General features: G+C 42.4%; 1 protein-coding gene across 2 annotated transcripts in view; it reads left to right on the top strand.

Moving 5' to 3' along the window:
* Positions 1-6699, top strand: part of LOC147718470 (ligand of Numb protein X 2-like) — a 177704-nt gene extending 171005 nt beyond the window's left edge. For both annotated transcript variants that reach the window (XM_086918393.1, XM_086918394.1), the window contains exon 10: positions 976-6699. In XM_086918393.1, the coding sequence (XP_086774519.1) occupies positions 976-1111 (136 nt within the window). In that variant the 3' untranslated portion in view covers positions 1112-6699. The remainder of the gene's footprint in view (positions 1-975) is intronic.
* The last annotated feature ends 6821 nt before the right edge of the window (positions 6700-13520 follow it).

Here is a 13520-nt window from a genome sequence, read left to right as displayed (position 1 = left end):
CTTCAGCTGCCCAGAAGTGGAGAGCACTGAAATACTGATGCTATTCTGTGCCAGTTGCATTGGAACAAACTAAATATTATATATTATAGCCACAATCCATGGAGTGTGCGCTGTAATATCTTTTACATCGATTATTGTACACCTACTTATACCACACTATGGTCTCTTCAAAGTGTCAAGGTGTATAAAAGAGAAAAGAACTTTGGGACCAGATTGAGGAAGGCGCTTAGAGAATTGAAGGGTCAGCTCTGAAATGCCAGCATCGTACCACTCAGTGATGGATCTTTGTGGGGTAGTCACCCTTGTGTCTGACTAGCAGGTATGGTGCTGGAAAGGTAATCTAGATATTGGAATAGATGAGAAGGCAGGGTGGCAGAAATAGGACATGGAAGTCCGAAAGATGAGGGATGATTGGGAAGAATCAGAGAATGACAGGAAGCAGGAATCATAGTCCACTATGTGGCACATGCTAAGGTAGGACACAAAGGTCCCCAGCGAGGTAAAGGGGTACCCTGCCACCCTCCAGTTTGTCGGACCTCCCATGCACATTCTCACTGACAGAAACACTTATCTGTGGGCCTGCAGCTGGATACAGAGGATGTGTAGGGAAGGCGAGCAGCATTGGGCTACTTTCTTCTGTAGGTGTCTGTGCATCTGGGAGGGAAGAGGTATCTGGGTTGAAGGTGGCACACTGCACAAGGTCTGGAATATCTGGCTCTCACGGCCGCCTAATGATAATTACAGCAGATGCTTATGGCAAGGATGTCATGTGCGGGATAAGGTCAATCTTTCTTGGTTTCAAAGTTGCAGGCTTTTAGCACACATGATCATGAACAATGTTTTTCTGTTAGAACATCGCATTCAAGTCTGGAGGTCTTATACTGCTTCCTCTTAAAACCCACAGTTGATTTTGAAAAGCATATATTGTTTGTGGCTCGTCTTTGCCAACATTTTTGTTTTGGTCCTTCTGAACAGGTGTGGTGATGAGATAGTTGCTGTAAATGGAAAATCTGCAACAGGAATGAGCAACTCGCAGCTAATCCCCATGCTGAAGGAACAGAGGAACAAGGTCACACTGATGGTGGTCTCCTGGCCGGGGAGCCTTGTCTGATGGGCGAGGCTGCGGGAAACTGTACAGACATTTAGACTAGCATCGTGTGGAAACCAGTAGTGTGTGCGAACTACCAAAGAAGCTCACCCTCCTTCAAAACTTGGATTTTTGTGAATTCTTGAATTCTGTAGCTTTTTCTGGCCATCCTTCTCAGTCTAGACTTCTTTCCAGTAGTACCTTGCCTTTGAAAACATCTAAGATTCTTTTAAGTGAAGATATGAACTCTGACACATGCTGAAGAACTACCACCCAGAGCTGTAAAATGGAAAGGTTCATTCTCTGCTTTGCCTGTGGTTAGTAGTTCTACAGAGCTGCAAGATTTAGGGATTGACACTGGTCAGCTGATTGAACATGATTTGCTTGCTTTGTGGGTGTCTCTTCTAGGCTTTGTACTTTTTTTTAAGTGGCCTTATGCACCCCCATGCCTTTTAGCAGAATATCCAAGGGGGTTGAGTAGACTACCTGTTGCATACTTGATTGAGAGAGAAGTAAACCTATATACTAATCTTTCTTTCTGTAAATTTGTTTTCGCAGAATGAGAACTGTGAATTGCCTGACTGGCTGTAGCTCTTTTTTCAGTCGGTGTGTGTGCTGAACTGTATCCAGTTCAGAAACTTTTGAATGTGTTGTACACAGGTGAACTCTACCTGGGAAACAGACTGCTGGTAGAACAATGTTACCCCATGTGCCTCATCGCCGTGTAAACATGAGTTGCACAACACAATCGAGCAGAACAGGTTTTTCATGGATACCAGTAGAACTGGATTGCCTTTCGGGCACAAGTTTGTTTGAGTGGCTTGTTCACGCTATGACTACGTCACAGCCAAAGGATTGTACACAAATTGCAAAACAAGCTATTTCCAGAACCCTGATCTTTATACCTGGAGTGGCATTCAGAAACAAGTAGCAATAACTAGAATTGGGAACACCTTTTATGATACCGAAATATTTATAATGTACAGGTACTTGTCCGCTGATTGGGTGTTTTACATGAATTTGAATGCCAGTGAGATATTTGCACAATGGTGTCTGTTGTGGCCTGAATTTTTACTTTGATAAATAATGATTTGAAGAAATTAAAGTGGGTACCTGCGTGCCTTTTAATATTCTGTACGCCATGTATTGCAGCCCTGACTTTGGAAATCTGTACACATTGTAAACATATTATAATAGACGTTTTCCAGAGTTAGGTTTTCGGTGTAAAATCTTGTCCCAGATAAACATAACTTTTTTGTCAAAAACTAAGCATGTTTCTTTATGGGGAGATATTTCTATGTTAAGATTCACAAAAATTTAGTAAAATCCCCAATACTATCACATAGTTAAAAATCTAATCATTTCATACCTTTTCCCTTTTTTGTCTTCAAGTGGCTCAGGTATTTTGATTTTGGCATTACATAGAGTGCCTCATTATACAGAGGAGAAGAAATAGCTTACCATTTTAAGGATGTCTGTATATTTAAGATGTGCCTTTTATAATTTATTTCGATTCACAAATTTGAACATATAGCAGCGGTTTCCCTGATTTGATATCTCTTAAAATCATGCATAATTTTATTTAAGGATTCGTTAGAAATCTAGATAGGAACGAATGTAGGGTCTAGCTTTTTTTAACAACTACATTGTATAATGTGTTTTGGTTGCACAGCTACTGCTTTATGATTATTTTGTTTGGTATGCCCAGTCCCGTTGGAGCTGCAGAGGTACCTGGAAGATCTCCTATGATTGTGGAAAAAAGTAGAAATGTTCATCTTTACTTACCCAATAGATATTATTTTTGCATGATCTTCGCTGAATCAAAGTTTTTTTTTACGTCAGCTGCAAGTTGAAGATTTAACTCTTAGCTTTGAACAAGTCCGTAAAATGTGACTTGTATTATTAGTTAAAGAAGTAAGCGGAATTTATGTCAACCATGAGGGCAATTTATTTAAAATTTGGAGCTTTGCGGTGTGCCGGAGACCCGACAATTGTGTTGTAAACTGTTTGAGTAAGCAAGTTGGAATTGGGTTGCGTGGCTCGTTGTGCTTCTGGTTTACCACCTAATTATTTGATGTAGTCACCCTCGGGCAGTGGTAAGTCCATAGACAAGGCACTGAGCCCTGAGCAAGTCTCTAACCAACCACACATGAAGAGTACTTGTTTGATAGTGATCACTCCTCATTAGTGAGGCCAGGGCCCTCCTGTTGCCTGTATCAAATTTGAGGCTTTAAGAAGGTTTCTGCAAAGGTAAAATTGTTCTCTGTCTTTTAAGACGGCCCTAATTTCTTTGAATTGCAGTCTCTCTGATGCATTATGCCTGGCGGCTGCTGGTCTTTACTGTAGATTCTTTTGAAATGCATGTAATTACCTAATTTCTCCCAGAGAAAAATGGTTTATTTTTTACTTTGTCTCTGAAGCATGGCCCTTTCCTCTAATTTCTGAAAAAGATAATATGGGACCCAGAATTCCATGAAATGGATAAAGATATTGAGACTGTGAAACCCTTTCTGGACTGATGAAATCAATGTATTGGTAGCCCATGGTCTCCCCAAGATAGAACACTGGACTATCTCCTACTAGAGAATCTTTTATCTTTTTTTATTTTTAATATTTTAAGTAAATTATTTGTTTTAACTAATTCATTCTCCTGCCTAGTCAATGCTCTTGGTTGCAGAGATGAATGGAACCGGATTAATTTTTATTGCCCTGCTCCCAAGTGCCTATAAAAATGGCTTATCCGTAAAGGCCATCAAATTGCAAAATGTGTTTTATTAATTTTGAGCGCAAAGCTTTCTCCATAGGTACCGGCCTTACATTTTAAGTAGTCGTATGTTAGCTAAATCTCGTAAAGAATTGATATTGCTTCCTTGTCCAGGATGTCTGAGTTTAGACTGAGATGGCGACAAGGTAGGTAGGTCGGTCAACCTTATACCGTCTACACAGGTGACTCTGCTTTGGATTACTTGAGACGTGATCTTTCCAGAATTGTTTGGTGTTCCAGTTTGACTTCAAGTGCCAGGCTTGCGAAACTAAATGCATCTTGATTTTTAATTTGGATGCTAAGCATTCACTGAATATCATTTTTCTGTTATATTTCTATTAGCTCCTCAGTTGCCTGACATATATGTACATTTGCCACTGTTTTAATCAGGAGGAGAGTCTGAATACATTTTACTGATTCATTCGCATGGATCCTATGGCAATAGAGAGCAAAGCTTGCTTCCTCCTAGCTATTTGCCAGAGAGAGTAGGAGGCAAGGAGGGTTTATCCCATTTCTCTCTGTCTCAATGATCGTTTTAAATGTAATCCTATGGGAAAAAGAACTGGGCTATAACACCCCAGATACTTGACCTCCAGATACTTGACCTATTGCAATGATGGGTTCTTTGGAGCAATACCCATGGGTGAGCACACGCGGTGGTAGCAGTGTAGTTCTTTACATGCTGTTATAAGAAGGGCTGTTTCTTCCCCTCGCTGTGATTTGTCTCAGTGGTGATTCTGTACTGATCCCTCCTCGCCCTTTTCTCTAAAGGAACTAGAGTTTATTTGCTGAAGTCATTTTTGAGGTGGGTGCTTTCTGCCTGAATTGGGTTCCTCCTGGTATTTTACATTTGGCTAGGCTGTGAGGTCCCCTTTGGATGAAGTCTGAGGCCCAATGAACTGTACTTCATGCACCAGAGCAGTCGGTGTAGTTTATCTTTGCCTGAAGTGAGGGTGTAGCTTTGGGAGGACATTTTTACCCAGTTTTACATTACAATGCCTGTGATTGAGGGCGTAGATGCAATCATCTGGTGAGATCCTGGGCCATCTTCTCTAGATCATCTTGTGCTTTCGGACCTGTATTGCCCCTGCAGTCATAACGATACAGGCATTTCACCCCATCTCACCAGGAAGAGTCGGAACATCACTAATGTAATACAGTTGCTGCATGCATGGGACCTGATGTCACCTACCGGATGTGAAAGCGCTTTTCTTCAGTCCATTCAACACTACAGGAAGAGTGCTTGACCGCAAACTAATTGATCATCCATTCCCAAGGGTATCATTGCTGACAAGTTGGGCGACAGTTGAAGAATGCGTAGATAATACCACACATGGCAGCCAAAGTTGGGGCTAAAACACATATCATGCAAACGTAGATTTGCCTGCAGGTCTGTTGCTTGTTGTCCGCTGTTGCTTATTCTCCAGTGAGGACAATCTATTGGATGTTTATACTGATCTTAAATACTTTGTGTGCAGTTGTAAACCTCCAGTCACGTTTGTGCTTATTTTCAAACTGCCCCTTCATAACCTACCAAATCGATGACCATCTCAAAATCCCAGTAAATAGGCAACATGTTCAGGAGTGCTTCACAAAGTAATGTCATTTGCATGGAAGACCCTGATCCCTGGGTCGACCACCTGTCGCCAGGGCACAGAGCTGTGCCAAATGACTGATGGTCTCTGAACTGGAGTATTGCCAATGGATACCTTTCTAGATTAGCTTTCAGAACTATAACTATTTTTTCTATGAAAATAACACTTTAAGAATGAGGTTTGTCTGACTGTCTCCATCTCCTATTTGTTTCATTAACATCTGTACATTGGGTAACGAGTTTTGATGATTGTAATCCTCGATTATTGAAACACGGTGCTGACCGGCTGGTGCTTTTCTTCTGTAAACTGAATAAAAATGTGTTTATAAAAAAAAAGAATGAGGTCTGCCTAGAAAGTTTAGGAGGTGTAAAAAACAAAGCTTCAGGTAGGCCCCGGACTAACTTTCTGTAAAAAGTTTACACCAGCCTCTGTCGAGACTCCTCCGAAGTGCCTTACAGCTTTGACAGAGATTGTGTCCGCTCTTGCATCTACTTTCTTGACTCCTACAGGTCAACACATTTCTGTCAAGTCTTTCTTTTATTTCTGTGCAAAGTATACAAACCCTATGCTGCAAGTAGCTCAGGTAGAAGATATAAGCTGGTTTGCTTGGGTGGTTCCCTTTGGTACGGCAGTGCGGAGTAGAGAGTCGATTATGGCTGCCTTCTGCTGTGTCCCAAATACATAACTTTCTAGACGATCCTTGATGAAATATGAACTTACTTCTATAAAAGAGGAAACCCCTAAATTAAATATAATGAACAAAATGAAAGTGTAGTTACTACTACTAATGTATATATTTAATTTGAACATAAATGAACAAGAAATTTAGTTGGTTATCCATGATGTAAAGAATCCAGCACCAAGGAGTGTAAGTTGTTGTGAGTAATTAGTGAAGCTTGAATCGCCCGATGTTTTCTGATGTGAATTTATTTAGGCTTTTTGATCTCTATGTTGGATACGCGAAGAAAGCTGTAAGAGCCCAAAAAGCATTAAATGTATTATTCTTTGTACATTTCTGTTTTTTTGTTTTATTTGTCTGTTTTTGTGCCAGATGTTGGCTTCAGGGATCTTTTAAACCCTCCTAAAAGAGTAAAATACAGCTCTAATCCAAAAGAATTCGCCATGGTCCTGATTCACAAGTGTGCATACCAGCTTCTTGTTAAAGATGCCTTTCTGATCTGTTAATTATTTTACTTGTTTCAGTTAAATGTGAGTGTCATTTTAAGAAATGAAATAAAAATATTGTATGTGCACAGCGTGGACTTTTGAATTTTGGTGTAGTACTTGTATCACTCTGAAAGATTACGAGCCATATTCATAATAATTTTATGCAACTCAGCAAGACACCTTGCTACGCTGCTTGAGAGGAGAGGAATGCCCTGTATCTATCAAAATATGGTGCATTCCTGCTCTAGTGCCAACGCAGGTAACTTTGCAACATGTTGCAAGGGTGCCTGAGTTACAAGCAGGATTTTGTTTGTGTAGGAAGGGACATCCTCATGCACAAAAACTATCCTCCAAGGCTTTTTCTCCTACGTGTTCTGCAGAGAGAGGAAAAAACAAGGAGAAATAAAGATATTTCCTGTTACACCTCCCCTGGGAAGGCGTAGCATTATGATGCATTTCCAGGTCTGCCAGTATTGGTAAATCTGGGGATGCCCCAGAACCCATGGGTCGATGCATGGTAACACCCACGCTCCACCCCGGAACGCCTCCCTGGGGCAGAGAAACGCAAGGCAGCGATTTACACTGACTAGCATTACACCACATTTTCCAAACCATGCAGGGCCACGCAAGGTGGCCTGCGTGGCTTGGTAAATCTCATTGTAGGTTTTGCGTCACCCTGCGCCCCCTTGCGTTTCCCAAAGGTGACGCAAACACTTGATAAATATGCCCTTGTGTTTACACCCTTCGCAAATGTGAAATTCTGTCAACAAATCAGACTTACTCCTGCAGTGCTCCATTCCCCAAAAGCTTTTTATAAGATCATTGAGGTCATGTGTGGAACCCATATATGTTTATTGTAAATCTTTCAAACTGAATATGCACATTGACAAACTCAGTAAATTTGGCCTTTGTATAATACATGCACCCAGAAGCACATACATTTAAGGGCACGTTGCACACGACGATAAACATAGACCAACAACTCTTGGGAAGGAATGACTGATGTCCTACATGGAGCACCATGAGGTGCGGTTCATTGGAGTGATGTGCAGCACAAAGGGGGATGAAGGTGATGTGCAGTGGGAGTGCATTATTTGTGTTGCCGTTGGATGGAATTGATTGTAGTGTAATTATTAAATATTATGCTTTAATGTAATGGGCTAAGGCTGCTAACAGATACTTTGGGCTCTCCTATTTAAGAGTGTGCAGCCTGATAGTTTATTTTGATAGATGCTGCCCCTGCCTGAAGTCTATCTTGGAAGTGTAACAAGGTGCCAAGATTGGCTGCCTAGTCTCTCTAATTAAATGACATCTGTAGGGACCCCCAAGATCTACACGCAAGCCCTGTTGCTGCCGTTTCTTGCTAAACACCATCGGGGTTGAGGGGTGAAGGGAAAGGGACTCTCATTTGTCCAGTCCACTGACTGAAGATGCCAATGTATGGACTTACGAATCAGTGGAGTCCCAGAAATGAAAACTTTATATTCATGGAAGACAATCTCCCATGTGAAAGAAGATACTATTGCAATGGCAGAAGAGGACTACGAAACTAAGGACCAACTAAGGTATCCGCCATCTCCCCATCACTCTCATCAACCATTCTATGACTGATGCTTGATCCTTCTCCAACAAGGTTCTCACACTTGATATTCGATTCTCCCTCCTTGATTGGTGAAGAAAGACCTGTTGAAGATGGGTGTTTTCAATTATCCACCAAAACAACTGGGTCAACTGACCGGCTTCCTGCCCATCCCTTGTTCCGTTACAAAAAGAAGCAAAGATTAGCTAGTCATCAAGGTGTCGAAAGGTTCTTATACCACTAGAATGCAAAATGCCTAGCAAGGGAGCATAAACTTTTGCAAATACCCATAGACTCCGATGCCCGACAGAACAGCAAGTCTTTGAACTGATAATGTTGCCAGAAGATCCCAAAAATGGGAATGTCTGAGACTCTGGGTGTACTGGGCATGTAAATATGTGTAAACCAAATAGTCCACAGGAGACATCAAAGGGGGTATGGATTCAAGTGTTACCATCTTGAATGGGACAATGTAAGCATTAACTTACTTTGAGTCTAGAACTGTGTGAAATCCCTTGTCTGTGTGTGCACTTACAATAGGAATGCGAAACGGCCTAGCTTTTGCTATGCCTCTGGAACATGAGAAACAGCTTCTTTGGCGAACAGCTCAGAATCCCCTGCAGAGGAGCTCTGCAATGAAGAGAAGGGGCAGGAGAGGAATGGAAGAATTCTGGACCTAAACTGAATCTTGCATCCATAATTAATTGTCTGAATAACCCAAGCATCTGCCACTGAATTACCTCATTTGCTTAAAGATTTATTCAGGTGGCCTCGCAGTGGGCTGTCTTCAAAATGTTCCACCAGAAAATAGTCCTTGTTTTGCTGGGTGAGGTGGTGGTGGAGGTGGACAGACACCAGGAAAAGCCACACCTTCCTGGCCCCAGCTTCGACACCACCTGTAAAAGGACCGACCATGAACTGTAGAAACACGACTGCAACCAAATGCCTTCTTGGAGTCTGCAATGACCCCGGATAAATGTTTGAACATGTCATTTACTATCCTTCTCCTTCCCTCCAGCACCACCCTTCTTACCATCTCCTCAAGCTGGGGACCACAAAAGTTTACCACAGTAAGAGGTGAGTGCACCAGTAGGAATTTCTATGAGCTGCCAAATCTACTTGAACGCATCTGTATCTGTCTGCGTGCTGCTACAGACTAACCGTATGTTGCACAGGGAGTGGAATTATATATCCAAAAGGAACATCGCCCATTATTCCACGGCTGACATTACTGGTGTACTGCAGTGGTCTTTATCCTTTTTGTAGCAAGAGCTAGTTATGTTCCATGAAAATCTTCCAGAGCTACGGATATTATTAGTGCTGTAATAGTGACCACATCGTACAAGATTACATTGGTGGTGATACCATTCAAGACTATCTCCAAGAATCACATGCATCAGGCAGGGTTGCCATCAGTAATGTAAACAAAAAATGGCTTTATCAATTTGTGATGCCTCTGCTTGGGTAATACATGCAAGTCACATCTTAATGCCCCTGGCACCACATTAATAAGTCTCCCCAATACCTCGTGATTTAGCACTCAAATATTAACCTTACAAATCCTCTTGCTCTCGCCGCAGTTTGTTTCAACTCTATTGTGTGAAACTACTTAAACTAGGTTCCTTTGAGATGAATAAGTGCTTCCTGCTTCTATCCTAACAGGAGTTTATGGTGTCTATTTAGATCAGGCAACTAGTGACTGACTGCACGACCCGTTCAGCAAGGGGTAGAAATGTATTGTCACAGGTCACGTGCTTGTAAAGAGATGGATGGGGCTGCCAACGTAGGGTCCTAAGTAGAGATACGCAACTCCCGTTGAAGGCTGGCTAAGGCTCACCGCTCCAGCGAAAATCTATTGGACTTTTTGGAAAGAGACTGCTGAAGTAGGCCAGGGGTGTACCAGGTGTACCAGGTTTATAAAGAGAAAATTGTTACTTACAACAGCACTTTTTACCCTGTTGTCCGGCGACTCATAGGGATCGGCAGTGCCTACTCGGGGTGATCCGCAACTGCTTAGAAATAATATTCACTCATTAATAAAGTGCATATAAATTTAGAAGTAAAATGTAAACTTGGACATTTTAAAACGTCCTGTAAATCTTAAGGAATTTCGAATTGGAGGTTAAAAACTAAGTTGGTATCCTCCAATGGATTTGTGGGAGCAGTGCCCCTGCATCAAACAGACTATAGTAGGGACAATGGGTGGCCTCTATAGAATGTGCAGAATCAACAATCGTCCCATTGAAATTTATAATTTTTTGTGAATTAAATAAAATATTCCACTATTTGTTAGATGAATGTTTGTTTCTGTACTTTTGTGTATTGTTTTGGAGTTCAAATCATTGATATTTCTTAGACCAGTGTCCCTGGCTTCCAATAATGATTAATTGGAAAGGAAGCTGAGGGCGCTGTAGCCGCCGCGTGTCAAAGATTTGTCGATTTATATAGTGGAACACCAGGAGGCCATAACTAAAGCTATCTCGCCATCGGGCGGAGCCGTGAGGGAAACGGCGATAGCGTTTCATCAGCCAGACGCCGGGAGGCACACCGGCGGGACGGAACCACACTCCCCAGCAGCCTCTGGGGCGGCAGCGCACCCGTGACGCGCCAGGAGCGCCCGGAGGCGCTAGAAAAAGGTTGACCCCCGGGAGCCTAGGGGGAACACCAGGAGGCCATAACTAAAGCTATCTCGCCATCGGGCGGAGCCGTGAGGGAAACGGCGATAGCGTTTCATCAGCCAGACGCCGGGAGGCACACCGGAGGGACGGAACCACACTCCCCAGCAGCCTCTGGGGCGGCAGCGCGCCCGTGACGTGCCAGGAGCGCCCGGAGGAGCTAGAAAAAGGTTGACACCCCTCTCGCCCTGCGAGTCGCGCGTGGGAGTAGACCGGGACAAGGGCGGGCCCTCTGTGGCCCTCAGTGGCACGAAGAGGACGGGATGGGGCCACCCCCTAACTTCATCCCCGTAAGGTACTTTCACCTTAGTTATTGTGTTTTGGACTGCGAAAGACACACTCTGTATGAGAAACGTGTGCCACTGACTTTGACTTTGTTCCATATCACAGCTGGGTGTACCTGCATACTGGACCATAATAATCTTACTGTGTCTATTGAGTGGTAATCCTAACCTCTCACCCCCCTTAGCTCTTACATATTTGTGTTGTTCATTGTTTATTACTACTGTTTTGCACAACAAACGTTAGCCCTTATTGTCTCTGGTCTAGTATACGCTTCCACCGCTATGTCTCCAAGTGGCAGTCGCAGCAAAACAGCTGCTGCGGGGGGTGGTTCAGTAATCGGCCCCATAGATAATTTCATCACTAAGGCTAATGATGCCATAAATCAAGGTATTTCACTCTTAGAGCGCAGGGTCTCTCAAGATCTGGCCTACGCTAAACGCTCTTCCCTTGGCCTTATTGCTGCTGCTACTACACCTGTTCAGGTCTTGCCAAACAATATTAGACCTTTAGCGAATATTTGTGCCGAGATTCATACTATTCCAAGTGAAGTTAATCTATCAGCCTCTATTCCTCTGATAGACTCAGATACAGATATTAGTATGGACTTGGAGAAGACCCCAGATCTACTTATCAACCCTACCCCAGAAGAAATACCCGTTGATAACACAAGACAATTAAGAGGAAGACGTGAGGGGGCTATCCAAAAACATAAGGCATATGCACCAAAGTCCCAGTCCATAAAGGTTAGGAAATATGGCCCGACTAAAAGGAAAATCGGGAAGGGATCCAACTCTAACCCTAACCAAAATATAACCAGAGCTACAGAGATTATTCAGGAGGTTGATAGAGAGAACGAGCAGCAGGGTAGAATGTCAGCTAACAATGATACTATCAATGATAACTCTGAAAGTGCTAATGACCGTATGTTAGAAAGGTTGGCTGAATTATTGAGTATTTACTTATCTCCGATTGAGAGTAGGCTTACGCGAATCGAAAAGCAATTAGCCGATCTGAGTATTCCTATTAAGAATTTACATAAAGAACGTGCTGTAAATGGTGCAACAAACCTTAGTTCAAATAAAACAGTTGGCACCAAACCCAATACTCCACAAGCACCAACCACAAATATTAATGTTATACCCAAAGTCTCATTAGCTACATCAGCAACATTGAAAGGTCCATCTATTAGCCAGGCAGCAGTTACCCTTAGTACTAATAACACCGCTCTCGATAAAAGGATGGACCAGAATACTAAAAAACCAAATGCGATTATTAATGGCCAACCTGCGAATCCCGCAAGTAGTTCCTCTGTCGCACAACCACCACAAAAAACAACCAAGCAAGTTCCCTCTCGTATCAATCTTCCACCAGAATGCGGAGCATATGTATTGGTGTTGGTAAATGTCACCAAATTTAGGAAGGACCAGGATGAAACTTTTTCATCTCTTAAAAATAAAACCCTCCACTGGTTATTTGCAAATTTCAATTTTCCTATAGATGGTGCAAGGGAGATCATTAACACCCAGCGAGTAGGTTGGATAGGCCCACTCAGGAAAAAGTTTGAGGGTGACTGTGTTACCATAAGCTTCAAAAACCCAGAATGGGTGGAGAAAACACTTGCCAGCGCCCCATCACCCTCTCCCTGGGAATTCAACACCACACTCCTTCCATTAGGTTATTTTTATAGGCATTTGATACCTCCTGAACAGGCTATGGCGAGTCATCCTGTAATCCCTTATCACGACATGAATTTTGGAGCAAGGATTAAATCACCGCTTTTTATCCAGAATCAGAAACCCTTTGCAAATCATATGAATAAAAAAGCGAAAGAAGGGGGTTCCCCAATGGGTTTCTTGTTGGATGCAGGCAGGACGTGGGGGGAGAAAAACTGAACAAAGAACAAAGAACGTACCCCGCCAGTAGATGATGTGGTCCCGAATCCGGGATCCCAGTATATGAGGGGTGATAAACCTAGGAGTTGGTACTGCACATTACAAGATTAACACCATTCAATTACTTGCAAGAGAGGGTTTTTAGCAAATATATAGGTATTTTTATTTTAGTGTAGAAAGCATTTATATACATCCATAGCACATGATTATCTTATAAATATTGCACAATATACATAGTCAATTTAGAAAAAGGTAAAAAGTGACAAAATTACATTCTTCTTAGGAACCTACCCAGTAACACTTCATACTTCATTCATACTTTCATTCTTACAGTGTTTCAAAACCTAATACTACCTAAAATTCAGACATTCCACTCACATTCTTCAATTCATACAAATCGTTCTGTTGTATGCCACATAGGGATGGTAGATATGTGGCATAGAGCAGAATATTGTTCCAGACAATTAATCTTGTTA

This window comes from Lissotriton vulgaris, chromosome 4_1 (assembly GCF_964263255.1).
Source record: "Lissotriton vulgaris chromosome 4_1, aLisVul1.2, whole genome shotgun sequence".
NCBI lineage: Eukaryota > Metazoa > Chordata > Amphibia > Caudata > Salamandridae > Lissotriton > Lissotriton vulgaris.
Note: the sequence above shows the minus strand (reverse complement) of the source record. Positions and strands in the feature narration are given on the sequence as shown.